Genomic DNA, 14,217 nt, shown 5'->3' on the forward strand with positions numbered 1-14,217 from the left:
GCTAGAAGCCTTACCAAGCCAGATTCTCTAAAAATGCTCATCCCAGATTGGTTTGGCTTGGAAGGGACCTCAAAAACCCTTTAGTTCCAGCCCCCCACCACGTGCAGGGACAGTGCAGATCCCAAAATCTCGTCCTGAAGGATCCAGGCACAGGTTGTTGTGGTGTGCTGGGTTTTTCCTGCATGCAGGGTCTGCTGGGGAAGGTTCCTGACACGTTACAGGTTCCCAGATGGTGACTGGAGCTGAGGATTTCACAGGCTCCTGGATATTTTTAGCAGAGGAAGATTTTTGTGCAAACAACTGTTGCCTTTTCTAGCAACAGCTCAAGCCTCCAGGAGAAGTGCTGAGACCTTGTGAAATTCAGGTTTTGCATAACATTCAGTAGTAAAACAGCGAGGTTTGGATGGAAGTGGAATTTAAAATGCTGGTCTAAGTTTGGGGAAAAAAAAAAAAGCCTTTTTTCAGAGCTCTGCCTCGTGGGAAGCTTCCCAGTTACAGGTGCTTGGGAAAGATGTGGAGCAGTTTTAGGGATGCCAGGACTGAATTTGTGGTTTGGGACAGAAAATACAGGTTTCTGTGAGCTGTGGGATCATGTCCCTTGTGCCTTGGGTGTGCTTGAGCTGCTCTTGCCTTTCAGAGGAGCTGCATCCACAGAGCTGGTGCTGACAGGAGAAATGCACCTAAAATGGGAGGTGTTTGGCTTTTGAGAAACTTCTCCAAAAAATTATTCTCCCGCTTTTGCACAAATTTGGTGACACTTGACAATTTTCTGGTGGTGGCAGCATCCTTGTGAAAGTTTAAATGCTCTGGGAGAAGATCAGCCTGCTTTTTCTAGCAGTGAAGCCTTATTTTTTTCAAGGAAAGGTGGTTTGCTGAGGAAAAAACAGGAAATTCTGACGCATCCTGGAGATAAAAATATCTTGTTCCCTGAGATAAAAGCAATAATTTTATTGGGGTTTTTGTAAAAGAAGAAACTTTGCAAGGCCAGAGAGAGAAGTTTTGAAAACATTTTTCTTTTTCCCTTTTGCTTCACAAATATATTTCCCTGTGAGCTCAGGTGGAGCTTTTTCTGCCCAGTTAAGTGTGGGGTGGACAAGGATGGGGGGACCCCCCTCAGGGCTGGGGGTGCAGCAAACCCTGCCAGGAAGGGACAGAACGCTGTGATTGCCTCATTTTTCTCTCAATTCACCTCTTTCTTTGCCTGGAGGAACAAAAAAGGGGAGAAAAAGAGATTTAGGGGATGAATCCTGTGGGGAGAAGCTGCAGGACTCAGTCATTTGTGGGGTGGCTGTCACTCGTTTGCCCTGCAAGGCTGTTCCAGAGCCTCGTTTATCCCCCTTCTCCTGTTTATTTCTCCTCTCCTGTTTATTCCTCTTTCTCCCATTTATTCCCCCTCTCCTTTTTCCTTTATTCCCTTTCTCCTTTTTTGCCCTTCTTTTTTCCCATTTATTGCTATTCTCCCATTTATCCTCTCTGCCCCATTTATCCCCTTTCTCCCATTTATCCTCCTCCTCCCGTTTACCCCCCTTCCCATTTTTATTCCATTTTCTCTGATTTATTTCCCTTCTTCCATTTACCCTTTTTGCCCCATTTATCCCCTTTCTTCCATTCATCCCTTTCTCCCATTTATTTCCTTTCTTCCACTTATGCCTCTTCTCCCTTTTATCCCCTTCGCCTTTTTATTCCCCTTTCTCCCATTTATCCCCTTTCTACTGTTTTTCCCTCTTCTCCCATTAATCCCCTTTCCCCCATTTCTCCCATTTCTTCCCCTTCTCCCATTTCTTTCCCATTTCTCCCATTTATTCCCCTTTCTCTCATTTATCTCCCTTCTCATTTTTATTCTTCTTTCTCCCATTTATTCACCTTCTCCTGTTTATCCCTTTGGCCCCATTTTGCCCCTTTCTCCCATTCCCCCCCCCTTCTCCAATTTATCCCTATTCCCCTTTTTATTCCCATTCTCCCCATTTATTCCCCTTTTTCCCGTTTATCCCCTTTCTCCCATTTATCCGCTTTGCCCCATTTCTCCCCCTTCTCCCATTTATTTCCTTTCTCCCATTCCCCCCCTTCTACCATTTATCCCCATCCCCCTTTTTATTCCTATTTTCCCATTTATTCCCCTTTTTCCCATTTATCCCCCTTCTACCGTTTATCCCTTTTCTTCCATTTATCCTCTTTTCCCCATTTCTCCCCCTCTCCCATTTCTCCCGCTTCTCCCATTTATCCCCTTTGCTCCATTTCTCCCCATTTTCCCATTTATTTCCTTTCTCCTATTTCTCCCCCTTCTCCCGTTTATCCCCTTCTCCCGTTTATCCCCTTCCCCTTTTTATTCCCATTTCTCCCACTTCTCCCCTTTCCCCCATTTATCCATTTCCCTCCTGCAGTGCCACCAGTGCAGGTAATTTCCCTCGTGCCCTTCCAGGACTATTTCCACCTCCCCAAACCCACCCAGCTCCAACTCCTCCTTTGCTTTTTCCCTCCCCAGGGCCGCAGACCCGGCTACTTCTCCTTCCTGGACCCCTTTTCTCCGGGCGTCTGGCTCTTCATGCTGCTCGCCTACCTGGCTGTCAGCTGTGTCCTCTTCCTGGTGGCTCGGTAATGTGGCGGTGCCTTTCCCTTCCTCGCGGTGCCACCTAGTGTCACTGCAGGCCTGGGGAGAGGGCACTCCCAGGGGGACACGGGGACATCCATCCTCTGCCCCCCAGCTCGCCGGGATGGGCTGGCAAAGGTCCCAGCCCTGTGCCAGCTGGGCACTGAGGTTTGTCACCGTGTCCCCGCGCTGGGATGGCCATCGTGCCCTGGTTCAGGATGGTGGCGCCCAGAGCTGGGTGGGAGAAGGTTTTGGTGTTGTTAAAACACTGCCTCTGATGTTTTTGTCCCGAGCAGGGAGGGTGGAGGATGTTAGGAACCTGCAAATCCATTCTGAGGTGTCGACAGGAATTCCACCAGTGCTGCCTGGCTCCCCAGTTTGTGGAGGACAGGGAAGCTCGTGACTGTCTTTGAGTGCAGAGCCTGGCGTGGCAGCTCTCAGCTCCTTCCCCCGTGACCAATCTCAGTCAGCCTCAAAACCCCTCGCTGTGTGCTCGCCTCAGCACAGCCCCTGGGCTGCAGGGCTGCTCTCCCTGCCTGCCCACAGCCCTGGGCAGGGGCTGCCACAGGCACAGTGGAGCTGTGTCCTGGCCCCAGGGCTCCACGGCTCTTTGGGGACCCCTCAATGCCCAATTGCACAAACTGGGGCTGTGCTGTCACTGGCTCCCTCAGCATGGCTGAAGTTGTCACCCTGACAGGGCTTTAATGGGTTCTTCGAGTGCTGTTGCAGCCTCAGAAATGCAGGTCTGGAGAAACCATTGAATTACGCACAGCTGGTGCCTCTTTAGCCCCTTCCTCATGTTTTAAATATGATCCTCCAAAAAGGTGCCTTTACCCAGCTCCCCTCTGGAGAGGGAGCTTGGCTGCTGCTCCCTGCCTTGCTCAGCAGGAAGGAGCTCTTGACCCTGAGAGTGGCAGACTCTCCAGAGCACTGGGGTTTGCTGCCAGTGCTTGATCCACCATGGAAGGTCTGCAGGAAATAACCTCCTCCTCCTCCTCCCTGGCACCACAGAGGGAGAGGAGGTGCAGGGATGAAAAGAACCCCCTCATTCTGGCTAAATAAGATGTGAGCTGGCACAGCCCTGCAGCTGTGCTGGCAACAGCCCCAAAATGACCCCCCCCAGGCCCCAGCTTTCTTAGCTAGAGCAGTATGCAGTGCAGCACATCAATTAGCAGACTTTCTTAGCAACCAGGCAACTGGAAACAGCAAAAGAGAGGGAGAGCTGCAGTCACCAGCAGTGACAGGCTCAGACATTTCCCATTCCCACCTCTGTCCTGTCCCTGAAGGATGGGATGCTTTAAAACACCAGCACTCAGCTTCCAGCTCACCTCAGACCTTCTCAGAACAACCCTTTGCACCAACAGAGTTTTTCTTGATGGTTTAATGCAGTCAGGGCTCAAACACTTCACTTTTGAACTTCCCATCAGTGCTCGTTGCTCGTGCTCCAGCAGGGAGCACAGCCAAAGATGTTTGATTTCTACTTCCCATCAAGTCCGTGCACATCTGGAGCTCCTGCTGTGGTGTGGATCTGCACTCAGGGCTGCAGGATGCACGCAGAGCTGCCCAGAGCAGAGCCTCTCAAAGTTTTTGCAAATCTTTACAAGAAAGCCTCTGGCTCCTGAGTCTTAGAGCGAACGTTTCACACAGCTCTGAGCCCTGGGCATCAACTGACAGCAAAGCATTTCCTCCTCAGAAAACTCTGCCTCTAGGAGAGCTGAAGCTTCACAGCTTTTCCCTCTTTTTTTGTTTTTATTTTTTAAAGTGTCCCATTTCCCAGCGCATTCCCTGAGCTCTCCTTTTCTTGTCCTTTCAGGCTGACACCGTATGAGTGGTACAGCCCCCACCCCTGCTCCCAAGGCCGATGCAACCTCCTGGTGAACCAGTACTCCCTGGGGAACTCGCTGTGGTTCCCGGTGGGGGGGTTCATGCAGCAGGGCTCCACCATTGCCCCCCAGGCTCTGTCCACGCGCTGCGTCAGCGGAGTCTGGTAAGGGGGGCAGCCCTTCCTTTCAGGAAGGTTTCTCTGGCAGAGGTGGGGGTGGAGGAGGGATTTCCTCATGGGAAGGGCTGTGGGACTTTGGGAGGGGCTGCCCAGGTGGAGGTGTTCAAGGATGTGGCACTCACCTGCCTGCATGACACTGTGATGGTTTTGGAGGGAGTTTGCAGCCTCAGTGATTCTGTGATTCTGTGATGGACGTGCAGATTTCCTGAGGGAAACCACACCTTCCCTTCCCTCCCCCTAGGTGGGCATTCACCTTGATCATCATCTCCTCCTACACGGCCAACCTGGCAGCATTCCTGACCGTGCAGAGGATGGATGTGCCCATCGAGTCCGTGGATGACCTTGCTGACCAGACAACCATCGAGTACGGCACCATCCACGGCGGCTCCAGCATGACCTTCTTCCAAGTAAACCCCATTTTTTTGGCTGCCTGGGGGGCAGGGGGAGCACAGGGCACCCCTCAGTCAGATTGGGGTGTCCCCTCAGCCCGCTGTGCCCCTGTGTCACTCCAGTTGCTGGCACGAAGGGGAACATCTGGAGAGATCCCTGCACAGGATGAATGGTGGGAGAGGCATGGTGGAGGACACAAAAAGGGATTTCAACAAGGAATTCAAATTTTCACGGGTCTCCATGTGGTTTTAGCTTTTATTTGAGAGTCTTTCAGGTGGGATAAGCAAAGAAACATTTGCACAGCCCGGGCAGGCTCGCAGAAGTCAAAGTGCTGGAGCCTGTGTGAGGTCAGTGGCACTGAAATAAGTCAAGTGTATGCAAAGTTATGTGGGCCATTTAGCCCAATTTAATTTTTATCTTTCCTACTCTGCTCAGAAGGGAAATAAATGAGTGAATATTTTCTGCAGCACTCTGAACACACAAAGAACTGCTTGAGGATTATTTATTTATTTACTGCTTGTTGAAATTCCAAAAGGAGAGAAAGCTTGTTCTCACTCTTTCCCCCCACTCTGAGTCTGAACTGAATTTGGAAGGCTGGGAAATCTCTGGAGTCAGCCTGAGCTTTTGAGCCCAACTTTATGCTCTTCAGGGGTATGGAAAAGAGCTGCTTTTAAGCCAAACATTACATCTAAAATGAGCTGAGCAGGGCCTAAGTGAGGGAGGTGGTTGTATATGTGTGGCTCACTTGAGGAAAGCTTTCAAGTTTAAACCCCTGACTGTCTCTGCGCTGCCTGGCAGTGAGGAAATCAGAGAGGAAATTAGGAAAAGAGGGTTTTGTCCCATTTGTGGTGCTTTAAACTGTGTTGGGATCCATTTGCCTCTGGTGCAAGGATGGGGAGGATAAAGTAGTGATGAATAACTGCTTCCATCCCCCCTCCCTTCCTGGGTGCATGAAAGAATGTTTGTCCCCTCCTGAGGCACCTTGTCCTGGCAGTGCTTCCCCTGACACTGACACGCAGTTTAAGGTCTAAAAATGCAGTGAAACAGAACCAAACCCCCCTGCTCATCTGTCTCCTGCCCAAGTGGCTGCACCCAGAGGACAGAGCTGGACAGATGAGGACAGGAACTGGGTCAGCAGCAGATTCCCTGAGGCTCTCCAGCATTGCTCACCAGCCACAGAAAACGAGCCCTTGACAGTATGAAAATCCTCGTGTAGAGCAGGGTGTGTTTATATTCAGTCTTTGTGCAAGCAGGTTTCAGTCTCCGCTCAGCACAGGCAAGAGAGATTCATCATTCTCAGCTTTCTTTTCATCGGACCAAGGTGGTTCAGCCAGCAGCCAGCTCTGAGGGTTTGGAGCTGGCTGAGCTTTGGTTTATTGTAATCAATGACAAAAACCCCAGTTCTTTTCAGCAAGCACTTTAACTTGCCTCACAGGGGGGTGAAACAAATCTGGATTATTTTTTAAATTAAATTTGTGAGCAACAATCTCCAGAGAGATTTTGTGCTGTCCCCAGCCCTCAGTGCCCTCCTCAGGGTGCTGGAGTCTGTCTCTGACACTGAAGAACTGTTGGGACAGTGTTTGGGGGATTGTCAGTATGGGGGGAGCACCCAGAGGATTCAATCAACCAAGTTATTTCTTCAGGCATTTTTTGTGTGTTTTTGATACGTGGTCACTGAAATTATGATTTTTTCTAAAATTGAATTTACACAAAGAGTTTTGCCAGACCCCATTGGAATTGGGGCATTTCATGCCCAGCTTTTCCAACAAACTCCCAACACATTTGGGTCTCTTTGAGATAAACAAAGATGAGGCACCAAAATCCTTCCTTAATCTGAAACCACATTTGATTTCTCTCTCTATTGTGGCCTTTCCGTAGCAGCGCCTGTTATGGGGGTTTAATTTTAGGGGTTTGTTCTGATTTGAAAGCAAAACCAGTGAGAGACTCCAAGTCAGAAATACAATTTATTAGGAAAAGAAAAAATAAAACCAAAATAGATGCAACAATACAAAAGAAAAAAACACTGACAACATCAGAATACAACCTGACACCCTGTTGGTCAGGGTGTTGGTAGCAGTCCAATTGGAATTGTGGCTGCAGTCCTCCTGGAGTGGCAGATGTGGTTCTGTTGGAGCAGGGATCCTGTAGAAAGGGTGTAGTCTTCCTCTGAAGATCCAGTGGAAAATACAGCCGTTCCTCTGGGAATCCAGTGGAAAGACTCTCTGCTCTGTCCCAAACCCCAGATTATATCCAGGTAGGAATGCTTAGCTCCTCCCCCCTGGGCGGAGCATCTCACAGCAGGCTGTTACCATTCTCTGGGTCCATTAAACAGAAATGGCTTCTGGAGGGAATTATCTCTGAGTCATTGGCAAGGCATTGATGGGCCCATTAACAGGAGATAAGGAAGAAACAATGCCCCTCTTGGTTTCAACAGCTCTTGACAATGGGAATAGAATATATCTTAATATTGTAACCTAGCACAGGACCTAATTTACCCCAGATCTTCTCCCTGAGCTGTGTCTGCCTTTTTTCCCCCCACAGAACTCCCGCTACCAGACGTACCAGCGGATGTGGAATTACATGTACTCCAAGCAGCCCAGCGTCTTCGTGAAGAGCACGGAGGAAGGGATCGCGCGCGTGCTGAACTCCAACTACGCCTTCCTGCTGGAGTCCACCATGAACGAGTATTATCGGCAGCGCAATTGCAACCTCACGCAGGTCGGGGGCCTTCTGGACACCAAGGGCTACGGGATTGGCATGCCCGTCGGTAGGCAGTGAAGAACAATTCTAGTCCTTCTCGGCTGTCGGCAGAGGACCGGAGCGTTCCAAAGGCTGCGCCGGCTCTAAAAGCCAACGTTGCATCTCACAGGGTCCTTTTTATTTCTTACCTGCTGCCCGTGCTCAGAGCCAGATGTGCAAGACCCTGCTCTGGTCCAGAGCCAGATGTGCACGACCCTGCTCTGGTCCAGAGCCAGATGTGAGACCCTGCTCTGGTCCAGAGCCATGTGAGACGCGACCGCGGCTCTTTCAATGATTCATGTGAAAGATGTCTCAGAATTGCTGCTTGTTTTCTGCATACCTGCTCTTTGCTGTTTCCTTCCCCAACCAGTGTTTGTGCATCGTTTTGTGCTCCTTGTTTTAATCCCAGAAGTGATGTCAAAGTAATGCTGTGGTAATTCTGGTAGTTTTTAGCAGGAATGTCTTAACAGCTGGTGGTTTTTGAAACTGCAGGCCGGAGACTTGGGTGATTCAGGGGCTCTCATCAGGTTTAACAAATGCAGGGGTATTATCTTTCAAATGTATGAGCTCACAAGAGAACATCACCACTAAATAAGGGTTTAGTTGTTATTCCAAACGATCCGCTGGTCTTTTGGACAGCCTAGAAGCCTTGTCCTGACCTTTAAGCCCTGGCATTTAGCAACACAAAGTTGAGGTGGATTACATAAGGCCCCCGTCACAAAAACAGCCACTCTAGTTTAGGGAACATGGGTAAGCTTGTAAAGTCACAGCAACCTGATCAAAGTGAGTACAAATCCCTACCTTCAGGGCTAAATTTGTTCTGACATTGTCTTGTTAAACAGTGAAACCGTAGCAGATAAGAGGAGCAGAAAGCTGCAGGCTGGGACAATAGTGCAGAGTTACTGGGAGAAGCAGAGTCTTTCCCATGGCCCTTCCTCAGGATCTCTGGTGGCAGACAAGGATTTCTTGTACCAGACAAGGATCTCTGGTGGCAGACAAGGATCTCTGGTAGCAGACACTGGGACTGCAGCAGAGCTCCATGCCCAGCACAGGACTGAGCTCCTCCAGCACGGACATTTTGGCTTCCATGATCCTTGGGCTCCTTCCAACTCAGGGTTTCTACTCCAGGGTGACCAGTTTGAGGGAAGGAATGTTAGAACAAGGTTGAACTGGAGGTGGAATGACAAGAGAGGGACCTCCATGGTCTGCAGGAGCAGGATACTGAACTGCTCATTCAAAGCCAAAGCTCCCCTTGCCATGTACCTGCTCCAGAGGCCTGTGTGGCTCCTGGTGGCCAGGTAAAGTCACCTTCTGCAAGTGACATTAACCAGGTGACATTCCCAGTGGGGTGGCTGCAGCTTTCCATGGCTTGCATGGACTGACAGCCCCTCCAAGCCACCCAGAGAGGAGCTGTGCTAGCTGGGCACGCTGGGGTGGGGCGAGTGGCGAGGATGATGATGGGGAGGAAGGTGGGGCCCTACCACGTCCCTCTCGGCGTTGCAGGCTCCGTGTTCCGCGACGAGTTCGACCTGGCCATCCTCCAGCTGCAGGAGAACAACCGCCTGGAAATCCTGAAGCGCAAGTGGTGGGAAGGAGGGAAGTGCCCCAAAGAGGAGGACCACAGAGCCAAAGGTAAGCCCTGCACTCCCAAGGGACCAGGCACAGAAACGTCCTGGCCAGAGGTGCAAGGATGGACACCCAGCTGCATGTCTGCCAGGTTTTCTGCCTGGGAATCACTTTTTCCCTTTCTCCTGACCTGAGATTCCTTCCTTCACAACTCAAGGAGAAAGCCAAACAGCTCCGCTGTGCCTCACGCTGTGTGTTTTTGCCTGGGGCAGAGATAGCGGGAACAACCAAATGACAAATATTGGAGGCATATGGAGGGTAAATTAGCTTCTAATGAATGTCTGGGAAAATGGATGGCTGAAGGGATCAGACCAAAATCCTGGGTTCCTTGAAGGGAGATGGATCTCCACCACAGGCCCGCTGGTTAATGGCTCCAAGTGAAAGCGTCTTTTAAACAGCCAGGAAAGGGACACAAGGACTTTATTAGTACATTTGTAAACTGAGGAGCAAATTCTTTTGGGTAATGCTATGCAAATTGCCATAAAAGCCACCACATTAGGCTGATGTCCCAGCATGAGAGCAGTTGCCAGCTTAACACAGTTGCTGCATTTTTTAGTTTTGGCAGCAGCCCTTTCCTCAGCAAGTGTTTTCTGCGAGGGCAGCAGGCCCCCCAGTTAAAAGCACAGCCTTGTGACCTTTGTGGGAGCAGAGAAAAGAGCCAAGCCAGGGCTGGGGAAGCTCTTTTGGAGTTCTGACCTTGCAGCAGGTGTAGGTGTGTGTGTCTGTGCCGTTCCTGCTGGCACCCCATGGGGCTGGGAGGTCATGCTCACTTTTGGGCAGTGCTGCTCTACAGACAACCCCAGTTATTTATCTTCAGGCTGAAGGTGTAAGACATCAGGTTATTGCTATTAAATGAGTTACTTTTGAAGGTGGAAGGTTTGGTTTTTTTTTCCCTTGGACTGTGCCCAAAGCAGCTCTAAGGTGGAATCTGTTTTGAGATGGCTTTGGAAGGGGGAAGCTAGGCTGTTTCTGGCACTACCCAGCACAATCTGTGACCCTGGGTAAGTTTTTCTGCTGTTCCTATGTTCCTGTTTTGTTCCCTGTGCCATGGCTCACTTCTTCAGTTTGGGAGATGAGGAAGGTGTAACTGCATGGAGAAAGGAAATATCTCACAGTGAGCTTGGGTGTCTGAGGTGGCACCCAGACAGAATGAGAGGAGGATGTGTAGAGAGAGATACAACCCCTAAATTCACACTTGTGAGCTGCTGGGTGGAGTGGATGGCCTTTACATTTGGGTCTGAATTGTGATTCTGGGCTGTTTTATCTGCCTTGCCATTGCTGTGGAAGCACCTCTGCAAAAGTCTCTGATTTACAGACTCCCTGCATTGCTCTGGGGGTGTTGCCAAAAGAATGACGGAGGAGGAGGCAGAAATGTGACCTGCTAAGTTTTAGAACAAAACAGGTCAGCGATTTACAAGGATTTTGGTGAGGTTTTATGTCTAAAAGCCACGCCGAGATCAAGTCAATAAATCATCTATTCTTACACTTTGATTTAATGCTACAGGAGGGAGAGGAAGATTTTTATAGATGTTCTTGTTGAGTAATGGCCTCACACAGCCAACCCAGGGCAGAGCACATGTTTTTTAGTAATCAGTCCAATCAGGGACCCAAACCAAACACAGGAGACAGGAACCACATCCCAGGACAGCAAATGTTGAGGTCAGCTCATCTCCCAGGCAGATGGAGGCACAGTTTTGGGGACCAGGGCTGTGGTGGCGAGTGAAGTGACGGGCTCAGCACATGGAAAGCTCAGGTTTTTCAGGGATGGATTTTCCTTCAGCTGGTGGAACTTTCTGGAATGCAGGCTGGGCAGGCATGGTGGTCATCCCTTAGGAAGTGAGTTGTGGGATGAGGTGGGATGAGCTGTCCATGGAAGGGGCTGTTCCCTCCTCATGGGCCAGGGGTGCTGGGCAAACACCCAACCCACAGCCAGGTTCCCCAGGGTGGCAGGGACCCCATTTTGTCACCCTGTAGTGACACAGCATCCTGCTCCTGTTTGGAGCCTCTCCGTTCCCACTGCAGTCCGAGCAGCCGGAATCATTTTCCTGCAGCACTTTGTGATGCAATCAAAGGAGCTTTTCCTGCTGCCACCTTCCTTTAAATCCCTTCCCTGTCTCCTTTATCTCTGCTCCTTTAACAACATTGCTCCTCTTCCTTTTCAAGTTCAAAGCCACTGGAGCTTGGTGAATAATTTGCAGGGATTAATGTGCCCCTTTGATCCCACTTTTTTCCCTTCCTGTTTTCAGTTTGTCCACAAATTGCTTTGTGCTTCCCCTCCAATGTTCTGGCTGTTTATCTGCAAAATCATCATTTCTGAGCAGGCATCTTCGATCCTGCAGTTATTGCAAGTCACTCACTTGGGCCATCTGAGTCATGCAGGGAGCTATTAATAGGATGCTGCTGGCTCGGTGCTTTTGGTCCCTGGCTGGGCATCTACAATGCCAACAAAACAGCAAAGCCTGGGGGTTCTCTGCAGTGACACTTGAAATTTATGATGTGTCTGCCTCTCCAGAGTGTCTCTCCTGCTTTATTTTAGGCTTGGGGATGGAGAACATTGGTGGAATCTTCGTGGTGCTCATCTGTGGCTTAATCGTAGCAATTTTTATGGCAATGCTGGAATTTTTGTGGAGCCTTCGACACTCTGAGCAGTCAGAGGTAGGACCTGGGAGTGTCCTGAGGGGACAGGGTGTGTTTATTGCTGCCCGTGAGGTGTCCTAGAGCAAGTCATGCACCCAGGCTGGGGAGCAATCCCAGCCAGGACAGCTCAAACCCAGGAACAGGCTTGGCCCTTTGGGCAGGGTCTAAAATCCATGAGCTTCTCATGCATTCCTACTCAGAGTGAGGCTGTAGAGAGGCAGGAAGGGCTTTCAAAGGGATCAAAGATGTATCCAACATCCAGGTACCTTTCCTGGGGATGGGATATCTGTCTGCAGCAGGTTTGGATCTTGTGCTGATCTGGGGATGAAGAACACAGTGGGGGTCTCTGATGAGAGGCAGAATTGGGTTAAATCAAGTGTAGATTCTGAGCACTGATGTTGAAAACCAGCAGCACTGAGTCCATGAAAATTTGGTGTCAGAATCACACCATGGATTCTTAAAACATCCTGGGTTGGAAGGGACCTCAAAGCTCATCCAGTTCCACCCCCTGCCACGGTCAGGGACACCTCCCACATTCCCAGGTCACTCCAAGCCCTCATCACTCCAGCACCCAGAGCCCCTGAGGGACTCAGAGCTCGCTCAGGTGAGCAGGGCACCTCCATTCTCCCCCGCAGGTGTCGGTGTGCCAAGAGATGGTGACGGAGCTGCGCAACATCATCCTGTGCAAGGACAGTTTCCACCCCCGTCGGAGGCGAGGCGGGGTGGTACGGACTCGCCCCGCTCTGCCCGAGGAGCGCCGAGCCCGCAGCACGACCACGCTCAGCAACGGCAAGCTGTGCAGCGGGGGCGAGCCAGACCCCCTGGCACAAAGACTGGCACAGGAGGCCGCCCTGGTCGCCCGGGGCTGCACCCACATCCGCGTGTGCCCCGAGTGCCGCCGCTTCCAGGGGCTCCGGGCGCGGCCGGCCGCGGGGTCACCGGCGCGGAGCGAGGAGAGCCTGGAGTGGGACAAGGCCACCAACAGCAGCGGGCCCGAGTAGCGCCGGGCCCCGGGGGGGCATCGGGGTGGGACGAGAGGGTCCTGTTCCATTTTACAGAACACGGACTTGTACAATGTCAACTCGTTTTTAAATCAATAGCAGTTTACCCGGCTTCTCCAGAGCAAGGTGCACCTTGGCGTGGGCGCTGAGGCCTGGCTGCGGTTTCGGTGTCCGCCGCGGCCCGGCGTGGCAGGAGGGAGGTCCTCAGGCTGGTGGAGGTCCAGGGGGTGTCTCTGGGAAGGAGGGACGTGGCGGGTGGCTGGTGTAGCAGGTATTGCCCACGCAGGGGCAAGGAGGGCTTCCTGGAATTCTCACCCCTCCAAGGTCAGGAGAAAGGACATGGCGCTGCCTCTCCATCACTTACTGGGGGATGTTCTCCAAGGGCAAGGGGGACTTTTTATTTGCCGTGGCTGTGGGAAGGGAGGAGTCATTATTTTGGGGTTTTTTTTGTTTAATTTGGGTATGTCAGGGCCCAGTCTCCAAGGCACCAGGTGCTGAATTCTTCTTCCTTTTCCAAGGGTGGCAGGTGGGTTGAAAGGGGAAGGGGAGGATGGGATGGGACACGCTCCCTGTGAGAAGCAGCATTTGCTGGAAGTCCATCTGAGGAGTTGTTGAAATTACATATATAGAGAAATATATCTATACATAGATATATATATATATACATATATTAAAATGCCAAAAAACAGCCAACAAACACAGCAAACTCAAAGAGGCCTTGAAACGCCTGGAATTTCAGGGGTTCTGTGTCTTTTGTTTCATTCTGGGGTTATCTTTTGCTTTTTTTTTCCTTTTCCTTTCTATTCTTGGGACGGGGTGGGGGGGAGCCTTTTGAGGGAGGTGAGTGGGGAGCACTGGGGGAGGCTGCCCGTCCCCACCAGCCGAGGAGGAGGTGTTGGGACCCCCAGAGTGTCCCTGGCTGTGCTCTGCATGCTCCTGAAGTGACTCTGAGCTCTGCCCCAGGCTCAGGAGCTCCCCAAATCCGTGACCCCACGGAGCACCCTCAACTTCCAGGGTGAATTCCAGCCACACAGCATTTGAGAAAATCATTAGCCCGGGATCTCGTGTAAGGAAAATAGTGACTTCCCTAAAAACAGCAGCAGCTCACCCTCTGCTTGGCACAGATGTGGGGTTTACACTGGCAAATTTAATTTTCTGATTGAAAAAACAAATTCTATGCAATTTCTGGTTGTAAAAGGAAAGAGATGACAATGGAGAGGGGCAGGGGAGATAAA

The 14,217-nt window shown here is 50.9% G+C and overlaps 1 protein-coding gene across 2 annotated transcripts in view; it reads left to right on the forward strand.

Annotated features, from left to right (window-relative positions):
• The window catches only part of GRIK4 (glutamate ionotropic receptor kainate type subunit 4), a 185,739-nt gene extending 172,617 nt beyond the window's left edge, over nucleotides 1-13,122 (forward strand). For both annotated transcript variants that reach the window (XM_039722070.1, XM_039722071.1), the window contains 7 exons: nucleotides 2,483-2,592; nucleotides 4,401-4,574; nucleotides 4,831-4,996; nucleotides 7,521-7,746; nucleotides 9,222-9,350; nucleotides 11,881-11,999; nucleotides 12,617-13,122. In XM_039722070.1, coding sequence (XP_039578004.1) covers nucleotides 2,483-2,592; nucleotides 4,401-4,574; nucleotides 4,831-4,996; nucleotides 7,521-7,746; nucleotides 9,222-9,350; nucleotides 11,881-11,999; nucleotides 12,617-12,982 — 1,290 coding nt within the window. In that variant the 3' untranslated portion in view covers nucleotides 12,983-13,122. The remainder of the gene's footprint in view (nucleotides 1-2,482; nucleotides 2,593-4,400; nucleotides 4,575-4,830; nucleotides 4,997-7,520; nucleotides 7,747-9,221; nucleotides 9,351-11,880; nucleotides 12,000-12,616) is intronic.
• Nucleotides 13,123-14,217: the final 1,095 nt, after the last annotated feature.

This window comes from Passer montanus, unplaced genomic scaffold, assembly GCF_014805655.1.
Source record: "Passer montanus isolate IOZ18808 unplaced genomic scaffold, ASM1480565v1 scaffold47, whole genome shotgun sequence".
Taxonomy (NCBI): domain Eukaryota; kingdom Metazoa; phylum Chordata; class Aves; order Passeriformes; family Passeridae; genus Passer; species Passer montanus.